Consider the following 17895-nt stretch of genomic DNA (forward strand, 5'->3'; position numbering starts at 1 on the left):
AAATGTTGGAAAGAAATGTTGGAAAGGGGTTCAGGACTCTGTCTATCAGCAGGATAACTCTGAAAACAGAACAGCGCAGGACCAAATTTGGTGTAGGGGAAGAAGTTGGCAAAAGAAAAATGAGTTCAAAAATGGGCCAGATCCAGCTGGGGTTTGCAGAGATTAAAAATCCAGAAAACAAATCTCTAAGCATTCCAATGGAAAGGCAGTTGGGCAGTGATTCAGAATGCTGCTGACACTTCCCTTCTAAGCCTCCCTCCCTCCTGGCTACATAATCCAGAGTGGAGCATATGCAGGTCCCCTATACACACCACATAAATATAGAGATGCAACACAAGAGGAGTAATGGGTCAGACAAGGGCAGTGCAGGCACACTCTCAGAAACAGGCACCGTTGATGCACATATCCAGATCAGTCCCAGGAGAGAAAGCCTAGATCATACATTTGTCATCTCTCACTTCGTTACACAGAAGATAATACATATGCCTGCTACAGCAATTGCTGGTGAAGGTGCTGGAAATAATTCAAGAAGCCACGCTCCGCATGTTTTCCTCACCTTGCTGACAGACTAACGCTATTATTTGTGTTGATTTTTTAATGACCTTTTATGTTCACTATGGCAACTGATATCTGACATTCTATGTGTTACCTTTTTTTGCAGAAACACCAATTTGTTTGCAAGGAGACATCACGGGCACCTGTAAACTAGAGGCTCTAAGGCTGCATGCCTATCAGATGAAAGTAAGCCCACTAGTCTCAATGGGGCTTATTTTCAAAGATGGCATCGTAGGCTCATCTAACCTTGGCCTGGTCAAAATTACCAAAAATGCTACTTTATGTGGGGTAATACCACTGCAGGAATCTAAACCCTAAAAGTCCAATTGTCCAAACTGTGCTTTATACTCTTATTCTTTATACAGTACATCAAGCCGTGAGGAGGAGGAGATAAAAAGGAAAACAACTGGCAACAACCCAGCTGGATCAAGGAGTGTGAATATATATTTACCCAGAATCTGATGACTAACATTCAAAGCAGGTGCAGAAAAAATGAACAGGAAATAAAGGAAAGCATCCCGCTATAGAGGAATTTTGCCAACAAAAAGTTCTGTGAGCGTTAAGAATTGGCTACAAAGGGAATGTTCCCTTGTTAAAGGGAAGGGAATAAAACCAAATCAATATGTATTATCTTTTTGGAGAAGAGGGCTTATTAAGAATTTGTTCTTGTTTATTCGTTCAGTCGCTTCTGACTCTTTGTGACTTCATGGACCAGCCCACGCCAGAGCTTCCCGTTGGTCATCAACACCCCCAGCTCCCACAGGGACGAGTCCCTCACCTCTAGAATATCATCTATCCATCTTGCCCTTGGTCGGCCCCTCTTCCTTTTGCCTTCCACTCTCCCTAGCATCAGCATCTTCTCCAGGGTGTCCTGTCTTCTCATTATGTGGCCAAAGTATTTCAGTTTTGCCTTTAATAACATTCCCTCAAGTGAGCAGTCTGGCTTTATTTCCTGGAGGATGGACTGGTTTGATCTTCTGGCAGTCCAAGGCACTCTCAGAATTTTCCTCCAACACCACAGTTCAAAAGCATCTATCTTCCTTCTCTCAGCCTTCCTTATGGTCCAGCTCTCGCAGCCATACATTACTACTGGGAATACCATTGCTTTAACTATGCGGACCTTTGTTGTCAGCATGATGTCTCTGCTCTTCGCTATTTTATCGAGATTTGTCATTGCTCTTCTCCCAAGGATTAAACGTCTTCTGATTTCCTGACTGCAGTCAGCATCTGCAGTAATCTTCGCACCTAGAAATACAAAGTCTTTCACTGCTTCTACATTTTCTCCCTCTATCTGCCAGTTATCAATCAAGCTGGTTGCCATAATCTTGGTTTTTTTGAGGTTTAGCTGCAAGCCAGCTTTTGCACTTTCTTCTTTCACCTTCGTCATGAGGCTCCTCAGTTCCTCTTCGCTTTCAGCCATCAAAGTGGTATCATCTGCATATCTGAGATGGTTAATGTTTCTTCCAGTGATTTTAACTCCAGCCTTGGATTCCTCAAGCCCAGCATGTCGCATGATGTGTTCTGCATACAAGTTGAATAGGTAGGGTGAGAGTATACAGCCCTGCCGTACTCCTTTCCCAATCTTAAACCAGTCCGTTGTTCCGTGGTCTGTTGCTACTTGGTCGTTATACAGATTCCTCAGGAGGCAGACAAGATGACTTGGTATCCCCATACCGCTAAGAACTTGCCACAATTTGTTATGGTCCACACAGTCAAAGGCTTTAGAATAGTCAATAAAACTGAAATAGATGTTTTTCTGAAACTCCCTGGCTTTTTCCATTATCCAGCGGATATTGGCAATTTGGTCCCTAGTTCCTCTGCTTTTTCTAAACCCAGATTGTGCATCTGGCAATTCTCGCTCCATGAATTGCTGAAGTCTACCTTGCAGGATCTTGAGCATTACCTTACTGGCATGTGAAATGAGTGCCACTGTTTGATAGTTTGAGCGTTCTTTAGTGTTTCCCTTTTTTGGTATGGGGATATAAGTTGATTTTTTCCAATCTGATGGCCATCCTTGTGTTTTCCAAATTTGCTGGCATATAGCATGCATTACCTTGACAGCATCATCTTGCAAGATTATTAAGTATTAGTAATAATAAAAATGTGTGATAATAAAAAGTAAAAAGATAAGGAGGGTTAAAGGTCCCACCAGTGATAGGTGCACGTAGAGGTTAAGTTATAAAGTTATGTGTGTTACGTTTTGGTTGTTTGACTGAATTATTTTGTTTTTTGTTACTATTGGTTATGTGTTTTGTAATTTGTATTTTAAATAATAAAATTTTAAAAAAAGAATTGGCTAAAAAGTCAAGTTCAGAGATAAAAGTGTATGTCAAAGTATATTTAGATTAGGAATGGCTGGTTCAGAGAAGGACAGACAACTAATGTTCTGACACAGGTCAGAGGATAAAAAAAAGATGCATTATCTAGCAGCAAAAGCTTGGCAGTTATAAAGCACGTGCACTGAGGAACAGCTAGGATATTGTGTAGAAGGCCACAGAGTTAGAACACGAAAGTATAGATTCTGTCTCTTTCATGAATGAACACATACACATATAAACACAAATATACACTCCCACTGAAACAGTACTATTCAATGATACTATTCCTGTTGAAACAGCATTAAAATTTTCTTCAAAAGTTAACGGAGTTGTTGATGCAGTTTGATTAAAAGGTTGAAGGGCTGATTAAAGTTTGCAGGCCTTATTTGGCTTATGCCCCATTTCTAATTTGAAAAGGCCAAACAGTATAGAAAAAGTCCCATTTTCAGATACAAAGTTTTATCAATGTTTTATATCAGAAGCCCCGTTTGGCTCTTTTCCATTAAGTCTTCTTATGGAAACTTCTGATTTCCTCATCTTCTCACCATGACAAATGTGTGTGGGAATCAGAGATCATACTGGGTGGCAGCTGTGGGCAAGATGGCACAAAACAAGTAAAGATGGGAGGAGCTGCCTTCTCAGTAAGCGGGAAAGTTGCCCAGTTCAAAGACACACAGGATCTTGCCACTAGCACTTCTGCTTTTAATTAAAATATCTTCAGTGGCTTTGAAGGAGGAGAATTACAGGGGGAAAAAAAGACACTGAATGGGCTGCTCCCCACAATGACATTGTGACTCAGAAACAAAGGCACAGAACCTTCTGTTCTGTTCCAGCATTGAAGGCTGCAAACATATCTGAACAGTAGACAGACTCAGGTATTAAAACGGCTTCCAAGGCCTTTCTACACCATCTGTTTATTGTCCAATAAGCATGCTTTGTTTCTTATTTGCTATACACAGTCTTTATTATTTCCGCTGATTAAGTTGCATGAGAGACTTCCATCAGCCCAGTGCAGTTCTTGACTCTGCACCTTAAAAGGCTGACCTTTGCACTTTTGTGAACCCTCTGTATAACCGTGGAACTACTCCCTATTTCTTTGAATCCTACCTTCTGAATTGTAATAAAGAAGTGTATTCCCCACAATGTATTCATAACTATGGTTGTAGTTAATTCAAGAGGCACTCTGCTGGTGAGCAAAGCGGTCCTCTGGATCTGTACCACAAAAGCTCAAAACAAGTGTGCCAAAGTTTCATACAGTTGCAGCTACTTCACACTCTTGAGACATGGATCCAGCGGGAATGGTCTGCATAAGCCTACTCACCTATATGTGAAATATACTTCCTTGTTGGTGTTTTAGGTGGATAGTCATGAATAAAAACAGCTGCCCCATCTACCTTTGGAATGTTTTCTAACTTAAAAGAAATTGAAGTTTTGTGTCCCTGCTCCACACTTTAGTGCAAAAAACACACCATTTTTAATAGAGTGATAAGCTAGACAGAGATAACCCAAAGAAGCTAAAACTCAAGATTATATCTGCTTTACCTTGTTTCCAGCAATAATCCAATATTTCATGGAATTTTCTAGAGGGTAAATGCTCATTCTGTGCTGTAGTTCCCATCTAGCCGGATCTTCTTCTTTTTCTTCAAAAGAAGAAAAACCTTTCTGCCCATGAAACTACCCACAAGTCTCTGTATGTCTGTAAAAGTATAGTACTACCCATTGGAAATACATTTGGGGAAAATTGTGCTTATGTTGAAATGCAGCTCTGTTTTGCTCAAGCAGAAAGGCCCTTGGGACAACATAACGAATTGTAGTCTCTGTATCACAGAACCACAAGCAAGAAAAAACAAATGCGTAACAAGGCTGCAAAGGACATAAACTCAACATATTCTCATAGTGAAGGGAAAAAGAGGCCAACATAAGCATTGTAACAACAAACAAGATGTTATTAGTAAATCATATGGAGACACTGCTTTTATTTTTTGAAAACCCAAACATTTTGGCAAGAGATCTTCTGTTAGATGCATTTATCAAAAAGGAAGAACCTCAAATCTGGATGCAAGTAGCCACAGTACTGACTTTATATGTTCAGCACTCTTGACAGCAGCTGCACTTGTATCTCATCCACATGGCCTGGCCAAGTAGTCATGGAATTTGGAAAGATCAATTATAAATGACTTCAGAAGAACACTAATCCTTTCCTAATTCAGTATGCCGCCTGAGAGGCTACAGCATAGTCTATGGAAATGGATTCCTGGTACACTCTATATAACCTATCAACCTCTAAGTGACTCTTGGTACAGATCATATTCTGCAAGGAATATTTTCAGATCAGCTAAGCTGTTTTTCATGCAAATCATCATCATCATCACCTTGCAAGGCTTTTTTAGTTCTACCTAGAATCTCACCCCTACTATGAAAAGCAGCCAGTTTAGGCAAAAATCTTTTATGCAAAGAGTTAAACTTAGTCACAGCAAGCTTTGCTAAAACTCAAGAGCACAATTTCTCAAGGCCTCCAAAACAGAGGAAGATTGTTCACTTGGCAAATGTATGCTCTTCTCTGAGGCCCGGGGGCTAAGAGATCAAAAGAAAGAGAGGGAAGAAAGAACAGAGCTGCATTGACCCACAACAGGGAGGAACTTTTACAGAAGTTAACAAATTAACCTCAAGGAGGAGAAGTAGAGGAAGGTCAGTCTAGCGATCTTCAGAACAGATAATCAACATTGTGGAATTATAGTGACCATAAACAGCAATTGATACCAGGAAAAAAAAACACAACTTATTGCATTTGGGATGTAATGGTTATGCAAGGGCTCTGATCTCCTTTCTGTATCTTCCCAAAGTGGGGAGTCATTTCATGTTTTGTGTACCACTTTCAAGCACTGTGTTGCCTGATTGGTAAAAAGCCTACAATATTCAATTAATGCAACATATAATTCAGAACCTGGCTGGCAATGTAAAGCTGACTGCATCCCAACTATATAAAGCAGACACGATTGGGTAGGAGTTTTTAAATAACTTAAGGCTTACTACCGCTGTTTTATTAATTCTGAGAAATGAACCCAGGATGATAATTAAGCTACTCACAACACTGTTAACACTTCAGCTACAAGCATGCACTTTTCTCTCATATCCCCTTGGCAGTGGTAATACTTCACTGATTAGCCATCAGGCCATATCAGAATACAAAATATAAAACACAGAACAGTAATAAGACCATATGTTAAAAATAGAAGAAAAGAAGAAAATTGGCATCATTTGGTACAGACACATTCATTTCCAAACAGCAGGGCAAGTGGGAACAGCAAAATCTCTCTTGGGATTGTCAGAGCACCCATTCAAACCTTCAGTCCATGTTAAGGCCGTATTTTTCTTAACAGGAGAAAGATTAGTATGAAAAATGAATTGTTGCCTCTCAATACCCCATGCACTTTGAAATGCAGTAGTCATATAACCTAAAAGTAATCTGGACGGCAGCATCACAGTTGAGCATGGTAATGGGCATGGGTGGTTAATGCACCCAAATAAGAACAAGATATTCTATATGTGCTTGCAGGGCAGGGGAGAAACAAGCATCTTCCTTCATTCTTTACCAATCAGGGGCTCTGCACAGAGATAATGTTTCTCACATGCTTTTATTAGCTAGAAGACAGACTGAATAATTCAGTTTATTTTGGACATGTCTATGGGAGCTAGGCATTAAACAATGCCATGGCAAACATGGAAGACTGGCTAAATCAAAGGCTATCCTGTCTGGCATTTGGCAAAAATGTGCTAGCCAATGTAAGGAAGGACTGAATATTGCCTTGTTCAAAGGAGCTAGTAGTTTTAAAGGAACTAATAGAGTATAAGGAATGTTGTATCACAATAGTAGTCAAATTTACAAGGCAGTTTTAGTTCTTGGAAATCCATCCTATGTATCTTTCTTCTTGCTGTGTCCTGAAATATTCATTTATCTGGACAGAAACTGTCAAAATACAGTACTAAGCAGCATTAGAACTAAATGAAACCAACATCTTCCAATTATTTAGAAATCTTGATCCTGAATCTGATCATTTGTAACTGCAACAGACCATCCTATGTCTTTAATGATGCTTATTTGAATGATCCTGAGGAATAGCTCCTACTGCTATCAGTCAAAGACTATAGTACTGTTCAGCTATTCCATTCTTAATAGATATTAAACAATATTGTGCAGATTCCATCCATAACAGATTATCTCTAATCTTACATGTAAGTGCATGCCAAATAAAAATATCACTACTATTCTGCAGTATTCCATAATGTTCTGTTTATTTCTGGACCATGCTGAACCTCTCCTGGACCATGCCACTCCAGAGATGGTTCAGCAGTTTCCAAAAGTAACTTCTTGGAACCAAAATTGCCTTCTGGTGTTCCAGGCACTGCGTTCTGAATAAAACATGCATATTTCAGGGCTGGATCACAGATTCAGTATGGTCTGGAAGAAAAGAGAATGTTCTCCAGATCAATGAATTCTGCACCTACCCTAATATCCAGTGTCCACCTTCATGTTAATGCTGCTATCTTTTTATCATCAATCCAATTACCCGATCTTTTTTGCAAGTATGGTAAAATTTAGAAGCACAGAATTTCCCAATTCAGAACAAAAAGAATTATTAATAGAATCACCTATACTCAAAACAAGAAGTCTTTGCAATAAATTCTAGCAGCACAAGATATTAAACCATTTCATCTATCCTTCATTTGATTCATATATAACAAAGTAATCATTGTTGATCTTAAAAACAAAATTATTTTATAATGAAAAAAAAAACTTGAACAGAATGAGTTAACTACTACCTGGAAAAGAGTCATGGCATCGTCACTCAGGATGGATCTGGGAGGTGTAATAACTAAAATAAAAAATAGTATTCTCATTAGGAAAGGAAATGAAGGAAACAAGGGTGGTTTAGGAAAGGACTGGCCAAGCAAAAGTGAGCTATACATCTCACTATCTTATATATAAATAAAAATTATGGCTGTTAAAATCATTTTCTCCAAATCAATAGTAGCAACTGACCCAGGATGTTATCTGTAAAAATGATAAAACATTAATCTGAACTTACACAAATAAAATGGTATCTCTGGATCCGCAAGATGACTTTTCACAAAGGCCCTCAGAGCACCAACTGTTAAATAAAGCAAAAAAAGTTTAGTATGAGCTGAACATACATTATGAGCACCATCCTCTTTGATGGTATATTTTAAAGAGAACACCAACTTAGTCTTATCTCAAAGACTAACAGAGCAGAAAGCAGGAACTTTAAATTACTACTACCTTTACTGAGTTCACTCTTTGATTTTAGCATTCTCATGGCACGTTTTGCTTCTATAGTCAAAGTCTCCTTCTCCATCCTTAGAAGATTGGCTGGTGAAATGTTACTCATCTTTCAACTATAAAAATTCTGTTCTCATAGCCAAGACTTCAACTTGGTTTATCCAATTTATACAAGCTCTTCCAACACATCTGCCTATCCCAAAATGAAGACTCTCTTTTGTATGGCTTCTGTCTTATATTAATGATTTATCTAAGATCCCTTGCCTTCAGAAAACAGCTGAAGAAGCACTACTTACCAGAGGAATACCTAAGGAAAACATTTACTAGCAGAGACTCTTACAAAGTACCTGGTTACTACCATGATGATAGTGAAAGATGATGTAAGGGGCATGGCTACTTCTAAGTGGAGGTAACAGCCAAACAATTCACAAAGCCCTTGAAGAGCATTCAGAAAAATGCAGTTGATCAGAATGCAGCAGTGTGGGCAATTATGGGTGTTTTACCTTTGCCACACAAATTGTACTGGCTCCCAATAGACCTGTATGTACAATTCCAGGTGCTGGTTGTCACCTATAAAGCCCTTCATGGCATGGGGCCAGGATACTTGAAGGACAACCACTCTGTGGTGGTCTCTACCTGCTGTATTAGATCCAGCAGGAGAGGTGTGTTTTGGGTCCCATCAAGTAAAGAATGCCATCTTGCGGGACACATAAGCATGACTTTTCTGTTGTAGTATCTGCCTTCTTGGACACCTTATCACCTGAGGTTGAGATGGCCCCAATCCTGCTGGCCCTTTGGAAAGTGCTGAAAATTTGGTTGTTTGCCCAGGGACGAGGGTCAGGAAGTTAGTGAAGTTCAGGTGGTTTGGTGTGATTTTGTAGCTTTTATCCTCAGTTGTTCTGTGTTTTAGTGATCTTTTATATTGTGGTTCCTGTTTTAAACTTTGTTCACCTCCCACTGTGCCAAGAGGGGCAGCCATATACATCTAAATCAATCTTTGTTTAGACAAGCTTGATAGAAGCCACTAATTACTAACAGCCACTGTGGTACAATGATTAAGCTGCTAGACTAGGGGTGAAGTTTCTAGTCCATCCTCAGCCACTGAAGCTCACTGGAAGATTCCGGGGATTTTAGAATCTTCTTTCTCAGCCCAATCTACCCCACAGGGCTGTTGCTGCGGGAAAAATTAGGAGCAGGGAGTAATATGTACACTGCCTTGAGCACCTGTTACAGAATGCAGGAGATAAATCTAATAAATAAATAAAACAAATAAAAAGAACAGTCATTCTAAAATTCCAAATCTCATGTCTCGGGCCTGAAAGATTAAGCATTCAATGGGAGAAAGGGACATCTCTTTGGGTGCCTATCCTGCCTTGGAGTAAGAAGTCCTAGTTTTTTGCTATTTAGAGGTGCAGGAAGTCTGGTTTTACTCTTGACCCCTGGCACACTAAAGCAGAGTGGTTGATTCCAATTCTCTCCAGTATTCAGAACTCTTTTTTAGGCTCTGGCTGAAACTACGCTGGACCAACACCCTGTTGTTCAATGGCCTCTTCTGGGCATGACTAATGCCGTGGTAAGTGGTCTGAAAAAGAAGCCAGCAGGCAGTTGTAGGAAACACATCCTGTTTAGAAAACAAGCTTAGCTCTCTTCCATACAACTCAGTGTCAAACTTTTAAAATAGCAGAGAAATAAAGCAACTAAATCATTTTAAGTCACAAACATTAGCCTGATAGCAAGGCATTGTTGATGTTTTTCAGTTTGCCGTATTTATATAAAGCAGTAGATGGGAGACAGATATACTCCTACCAGTTTCACTAGGGTGAAAGAAACCTTGTAGAATGTGACGATCTGGGAAGTAAACTCGTAGTACCACCTAGTTTGAAGACAAAGAATCAGGAATCTACTCACGTAAACACAGACTTTAAGCTAGCTCCCTGCATGTTTGGATAATACCAAACTGTACTCAAAAACCGGCTCCTTTCCATGAATGGGCAATGCAGCATACGTATACAGTATGTAGTTTTCAAGAGCTTTTTTAGAATGTCTGGTGGAAACTGACCAACCCAGATGTCTCAGAACAAACTGAAACAGAAGAACTGATACTTGGACCAGTCAGGGATAGCAATGATCAGCCAGAGTAGCAGAGAAGTAAGGAAAAGCATGAATTCATAGGTGTGAATTCAAATCTTATCCTCACTAGAAATCCATTAGATAATTTCGGGATTCAACCAAGAAGGCTGTAACACTCTAAAAACACTGTATTGCTAAGTATTATCTCTGCTAAGTATTATCTCTCCATTTTAGCAACAGAACTCTTGTACCTCATACCCAAAGAACATGCAGAGCAAAACATGCACGAAATCTGTTCACTCTCCTACTTTAAAAATTATTTCATGGGGAATCCTAAAAGAAGGCAACACTTATTGCTATCCACTGAATATCCGAGTTTATCCAATTCATGTAAAAAGAAGAAAAAACAGTGGTGGAAGATTTTCTAGAGGGCCACAGATACTTATTGCTCTCATGTTCCTTCAAGTTACCTACACCTCTATATTTCTAATTCTGTGGTGCATTCGTGATCACAAAACAAAAGCTTACCTTTGGATAACGCTCTAACTTCTCCTTCATTTGAGCTTCTCGCTGTGCCTTTGTCATCAAGGGAGCTTCTTCTAAACATCTCCTAACAAGAGAGGAGACTTAACAGACTGGCATAGTTGGAGATCAACTCAGCACTGTTATCATGCCACTCAATCATCGGTTTAAGTTCTGTGTCTATTCATTCTGACACGATCCTTTTGCTATCATCAACCACGGTGTATAAAAGTTCCCTAACACAATAAAGCCCAGCATTCTCCAAAAGACAGATGCAATTTGAATCCCACAAACCCTGCAGGAAGACATTTTAACCAAAACTTTTGTCATTCCATTTTCCTAAATATATATCAGAGGATTAATTTTGAAATACTGGAAAAAACAATCATATTTTTACCTAGCCTAAATATGCCCCCAAATTAATGGACTGCACCAGTATTTCTTGATCTATAACAAATTTAGGTTGTCATAATGCATTGCAGTATTTGTTTTAATGAAGGATAATATTCTATCTGCAACAGACTTTTATTTATCCTCTTCATTTTTCTTCCTGATGATGTATAATAAAAGTTATAATTGCCATAAAAGTTGAGTCTCTGTTATTGTTTTATTTTAGAAAATTCTTGCACAGATCAGTGTGATTTATATACACTTTATCAATTTTTATATTGACCTATAGAAGAAAAATGTCAACAAAAAAGTGAATTTAATCTTATATATAACGCAACACAACGCTATACCACAATATCAAAAAGAACTGCTGGAAGTTAAGGGAGACATAATTAATTTGGCATTTAAAATATTGATTCAAGACTGATAAGGGATAAAGTGTTTACTGTCAATGAAGAACTTTACAGTGAGGCTACAAATTTGCAACTATTCTCAGTCTAGGGGCCTTCCAGATGGGTAGTCCTTAACTCAGAATCCCAACCAGCATGGCCACTGCTGAGATGTTTGAGAGTTTAGGCCCATGCATCTAGAGTGTGACCAGTTTGGGAAGGTTTCTTATAGACATCTTTACAGAAATTAATGTATAGCCTCACTATCAGGTTTTTAAAAGTGTTACAGAAAAGCAAAGGAAAAACAGTCTATAAAACATATGAGTATTTAGAAAGTGTCAATAGCCTGTGTACTTAGAGAAAGACTAGTCTAATCTTTCCATGTGTTTTAATAAATGATTTTGAAAAGCCAGAAGAAAACAATAGAACTATGTCTCCTGTAATTTATCACACTGTCTTGATTCATATTAACACAATTGCTTTCATTCTACATTATTTATCCCACTTTTTGTTCAGGAGCTCAAGATGGTATACACAACACTCTCTGCTCCCACTTTTACCCACAAGCACCCTCTGAGGTAGGTTGAGCCAAAAGAGTGACTAATCTCAAGTTACCCACTGCCTTTCTGCAGCTGAGGGTGGACTTGGACCTAGGCTCCACTGGTACCGGTACAACATCCCAACCACTACATTTGATGAGGCACACTATGTTATCACAATGCACAGTGTGAAGTATTGTATTCATCTGAAATATTCTCTAGGAAATAGATTATTATCCCTTGCCTCTGTCAAAAATCGGAGTAACCTCTGTCCCCTGTGGCATTTCTTCCCTGTATATAGTCCCATTCTGTGGATATATTCTTTCACCTGCAGATGAAGACTCCAGATTTCAAATAGATCATATCACCACTCAGTGACACAGATATTCTGACTTAAAAGTAGCTAGGATTTGTTTTTTGGATTAGCACTTGTGGAGACTTGCACTATGATCAAAGGGAACTAAATGGGTTCACTGTCATATAAACAAAGAAACCATGAGCTTTGTTGTCCACTCATCCATCCTTTTTCCAGTGTTTATAATAGATGCATCTAAGCAGATGACAATGTAAAAAACTTCCAGGCAACTTTGTGACCTAGATGAACTGGGGCTGGTATTCTGGAAACTAACAAGAACTAGAAAAATCCTAGTCCTAAGAAACAATCGTTAGCTTTGCAAGAGACAGAAATTGCCATCCACATGTATTTGCCAAGATTTTAGAGACAGAAATGGATGTGGCTAAGAAAACGTTTCTACTTAAAAAGTTTAGTTACAAATTACAAAGGAAATTAACTTCTGCTGTCTAAATAATGTATTTTCAGTACAGAAGTAGAAATATCTTCTACTGCAGAGTCTACATTTCTACATATGCTTACTCTGAAGTACACTGCACTGAATTCAGAGGCTTTAATGACTTCATAAGCATGTTTAAGAAAATATTGCTTCTGAACTAGATTCCCTAGCATCTCTTCTAACTAAATTTTATTAAAAGGTGTATGTTTTCTGTAAGACAGAACACAAGTACCTTATCAATTAACAATTATAATTGTGATTGTTGAGATCTTTTGAGATTACCTGAAACTTTTTACTGTAAGTCCAGCAAACTCCCGCTCAATGGTGCTGTTACAGCCTTGTTTTTCATTTTGGAAAACTGTCTTATATGTAACCTGCATTTGCATAACCAAACTGTATTCCCCTCCCTCCACCTCAATTTCAACCCTTCATCAGTCTAGCCATTCTATGCATCTGATGAAGTGAGTGCAGCTCACAAAAGTTTATGCCTTATAATATAGTTTATTAGTCAGAAAAGGTGCTATCTGACTCTGACTGATTTTTTACTACTACAAACTAACTAACACAGCTCTCCTTCTACAAAGTTAGCATTTAGAGGAAAGCATTCAGTTTCTTTCTGGGCAATCTCCAAGAATGTAGAGAACATTAAGCACAACTGGGAAGCAAATCCTAAGCGTATTCAGCTTTTAAGATTCCCTCAGAATCAGAGAAATATAGATCGTATTGTATATACATTGGTCATAAAAGATTATTACTTAGCTACTAGTGAAAAATAAATTTACCTTTCATTCTGGAGCTGGGCCAAACGTTTTCTCACATCATCTACTGTGACCTCAAAGAACTCATCAGGAAGGTCCTGTGAATCAGGATCCAATGGCTCTTGAAGATCAGGATGGCATACAATTGGCTCTCGCTCTAAATGCTGCAGAGTAAATATAAATTAAAGCTTGATGCGTGAATCCATCAAGTCAAAAGACATTAACACACATATTATTTGAGTGTCAACTGTATAAGAAAGAGAGATCAGTATCTAGGACTGCACATTAGATGAATGACCTATTGGGATCCTTATCTTAAAACAACATATTTCATGTGGGGTCAGAATTCAAAAATCACATATAATATGGCCCTTTATTTGAATAAAACAGTTCAGTTGAGATCTGCATATGTGAGCCTGATTGGGGTAAACTGTAGGGGTGATACAGATATATGATTTGCATTTTTATTCTTTTACTTATCTAATTTGTTTCTTTCATTCTATTTTTATATGGTCTTATTAATGTTCTATGTTTTATATTCTGTACTTTGATATGGTCCAATGGCTAATCAATAATAAACTATATACATCAAGGCAGAGAATCCACACAGCACAAGAAACATGATCTTTGCACTTAAAAAATGTGGGTTTTGTGATAACCAAAAAATCCTGTGAAATATATTTAAATTTTTCTATCTACATAGGTAGCTTCATAACTGACCTATGCTATGATCATTCCTAATGTGGACTCCTACCCTAATATTTCACAGAGTGTACATTATATAAAACTGTACCATCCTCAGAATTCATACCTGATCTGTCAATCTGTCAATCTATGTTAGAGATATATCATGCTTCTTTTCTCATGCAGAGAAGTTCTGATTCTAGGGATTAAAGAAAAGTGCTTCCTTTTTATTTCCATATTATACAAACCCTTTTGAACTTGAATTAGATCTGTAAGCAAAAAGCCACCATATCTTAGTGGATCTCTTTGGGGCCATCTAGTGATTAGCTGGAGTTTTATAGCCTGGATATAGTAACCCTATGTAATTAGGCAGCTTATTTGAAATGGAAGAACTTTTTATTGGAAAATATGGGTTGCTAGTTACTCTTAAGCAACTAATTATTGATACTTTTAAAACCTTTGAAAGATTATGAATATAAATAACCAAATCATCCAAATGGTAGTACATACAGTTTATTTATTATGTTCTTTGTTTGATTTGGATGGTTTAGCAGCCCCTGAAATACCAGTTGGTTCGAATGAATTCGAAGAGGGTTCTATGAAGGCCAAGTAGCAACTTAATATTATTGACAATTTTAAAAGATTAAAATAAATGTGGATAATAAACAAGCTATTTGGAACTAAAAAACAAATGATGTCCAGTTTTAGGAAACATCAAGTGTAGTTCTTTCAATGTAAAAACTAGATTAGTTTCACAAATTAAAAAAAACTTTTATTGGACTCTTCAATGGATGTTCCAAAAAGGTTGGTTATGGTATTATCCTTCTTATATCAGAGATGTAATACATTCAAAGGGCTAAATGATAGCGTTGTAATTTTCCCTTGTTTTTTATGTTACTATTATTATACTAACATTACACTATTTTTTATTTGCAATTTTTTCTTTTCCCTTTTTTTTTTCTTTTTAGTTTGTACTATTTAGTTTTTTTAACCTTATTTTTTAATCAACAGTTTGGAATGAAATTAATAAGTTTTGTTTTCAACGGTTTTCTTATATTGGAGTCCCTATTAAATGTTTAAAAAATATAAATGTATCTCAATGCAGCCTGAAACTATGTATCACTTTTTCTTGTATGAACATAGATTTACCCATGGAGAACTGTCAATCAGACAGATAAAAGCTGTAGAAAATCTCAATCAGACTCAGGAAAGACCAAAAAATTATGGCAATTACTGTACAGAAGTGGCAAGAAGGAACTAAAGACTGCTTCCATAGCACTGACTGACTGAAGTGCACAGGCTGAGGTAGTTGTACAATAAAATCTGCTAGACCTAAATGAAACTGTATTCTATTACAAGTAAAGTTTCCACTCCGTGCATAAAACTTCCTTATGCATGAACTAGGCTCTGCTAGTTCTGATAGGTTAAAGAAAATACTGTGCAGTGAAACTTGGCTGACACATTATGAATCCAAAGCTATAAAGTGATGGCACCAGTTGGTCTGTATGGTTAATAGGCTGCTTTGAAAACCAGCATCTTTGACCATCAGTGATCTGCCTGGCCTGGCCCCAGACTCCATGAACTTGGATGTTCCTATTTTTAGTCACCCATACCCCCACATCTTGATGTCCCTAGCATAGCCCTGTTTGTGCTCGCCTTCCCACCCATCTACTGTCCTATCATCCTGACTTCTCCCCAGTACCACCGCCCCTCCCACCCTGAACAAGCCCTCTGGGAATAGAAGGAGTCTTTCTCAATTATCAGTAGAGACAACACAAATTACAAGGCAAGATTTCCTCTATTTGTGGGCACCAGAGGGTAATTTGGAAAGTTAAAAGAGTGAGGTTGCGTGGGTGGACCCTCAGCTACTTTTAGAAAGTTGAAGAGAGTCAGGTCTAACTAGAGGGTGAAGGAGCCTGATTGTAGCTTTCCCTGGGCAGAAAGCACAAGGAGTACCCACGAGCTGCCAATCTGTCCTTTCACAATGACTACTGTCGCTTAACTCTAGTTGTTTAGAGACTGGGCCGCAGTGTAAATGCGCAATTGTCTTGAACTGACAGTCATGGACTCCTCCTGGATTAGAAGGAAGAGAACTGACAACTTCACAAACCTGAGTAATTTGCCACTCCCACCCTCATTAAATATAAATGGAGTTGATGGTTACTATTTCCAGTTATTAGAAAAGAATGGACAATGGGTGGCCATGTTGATATTGTGGGACTGCATAACAATCCCTAACAGTTTCTATTAAAGTCTAATAAATAAATTTCATACAACCTCTGATAGATTCTCCATTAGACCAAATAATTAATCCAGAACCAAATGCCATCAACTAATCTTCCACTAGATATTTTTTATTTATTGTAACAATAGCAAAGAACAGCAGACTAAAGCAGGTAAAATAAGGAACTCACAAGCAGCAGCAAATACAGCAGTTGACACAAAGGAATGTCTAGCCTAAAAATTTAACCATCAGGGTGAAATTTCAGCTTCAGAGGCAATTCATATGACCACAGTTTATATTATGTTCTCTTTTGCCTATTTAGTCAAGCTGGCCTTTTATGCCCTACATAAAACTTGTACAACTTGTACAATTTGCACAAGTTGTATGCCTGTAAAACTGGATTCTCTATCACATAAACATAATTCTTCTGAGAAATATTTTCTAGAACTTTCAAATCTGTAATTGGATCGGAACGTACAGATCGCTTGGGATATAGTGCTTCCAAACAGAAAGCATTTTGACTCTTCTCTCAACAGCAGTGACTTTCAAAAACTGAAGCAAATTCCAGGAGGGCTATGTCTAGAAACAAGTAACTGACTTGAGGATGAAAACAATGAAACACATTCCTCTCTACTATTAAACAAACCCAAGACACTGGCAACCTCCCACTTGGCTATGGACAGTTGCCCAACATTGAAGACAAAAGCACTGGTCCCCTTGCATTCAAAGCCGTTCTAGTAGACCTCCAATGCGAAGTCAATTGCCAGGCCAGCACTCTGTTTTGGATATGGAGCTACGGACTGATGAACAGTAGTTCAGTTTCCACAATGTAGTTCTTGGAAGCACTGCATACTCCAATTACAGATTCCAAAGAAGGATGACAAGCAGCAGCTACACAATACATATAGCACGGACTGCGTGACAGAATGATTAGGTGGGTAACCACTTTGAACCAGACAGTTCGTCCGTTCCAGGAATTATTGCACAAGGCAGTTAAGGGAAAGGTAAACATAAACATACTGGTCTTTTTCACCTAGTTTGGGTTTGATTTCCAAACTGAACCTATTAGAGAGTCTTCAACTATAGGATTATTATAGGATATCAGTGCTGTGGCCAAGCCACTCAAAGCTACCAATTACACACCTAAATATTACTGTGCTACACAATTAAAAGGAAGGTGAGGGGCATGCTACGACTTCCAAAAAAACATGCCGGGTAAGACTTAAACCTCCCGCATTGCAGAATTCTCTGATCTCTAGGGGAATTTGGAGGGAAGCTACCTTCTAACAATTAATGTTTTGACATCAAAGTTAAAGCATAGCTTGTCTGTGAACCAGCCCTAGCCCAGAAGTGGAG

At 38.2% G+C, this 17895-nt stretch overlaps 2 protein-coding genes across 5 annotated transcripts in view; one reads left to right on the forward strand and one right to left on the reverse strand.

Annotated features, from left to right (window-relative positions):
• The window catches only part of CENPX (centromere protein X), a 47017-nt gene extending 46246 nt beyond the window's left edge, over positions 1-771 (forward strand). Inside the window, exon 5 of the mRNA XM_063293282.1 lies at positions 662-771. Coding sequence (XP_063149352.1) covers positions 662-709 — 48 coding nt within the window. The 3' untranslated portion in view covers positions 710-771. The remainder of the gene's footprint in view (positions 1-661) is intronic.
• ASPSCR1 (ASPSCR1 tether for SLC2A4, UBX domain containing) overlaps positions 1-17895 on the reverse strand; it is an 84523-nt gene that overhangs the window by 29192 nt on the left and 37436 nt on the right. For all 4 annotated transcript variants that reach the window (XM_063293277.1, XM_063293276.1, XM_063293275.1 and 1 more), the window contains exons 8-12: positions 13656-13795; positions 10771-10852; positions 9979-10045; positions 7961-8023; positions 7695-7747 (exon numbers count right to left, since the gene is read on the reverse strand). In XM_063293277.1, coding sequence (XP_063149347.1) covers positions 7695-7747; positions 7961-8023; positions 9979-10045; positions 10771-10852; positions 13656-13795 — 405 coding nt within the window. The remainder of the gene's footprint in view (positions 1-7694; positions 7748-7960; positions 8024-9978; positions 10046-10770; positions 10853-13655; positions 13796-17895) is intronic.

This window comes from Candoia aspera, chromosome 2 (genome assembly GCF_035149785.1).
Source record: "Candoia aspera isolate rCanAsp1 chromosome 2, rCanAsp1.hap2, whole genome shotgun sequence".
Classification (NCBI taxonomy): Eukaryota; Metazoa; Chordata; class Lepidosauria; order Squamata; family Boidae; genus Candoia; species Candoia aspera.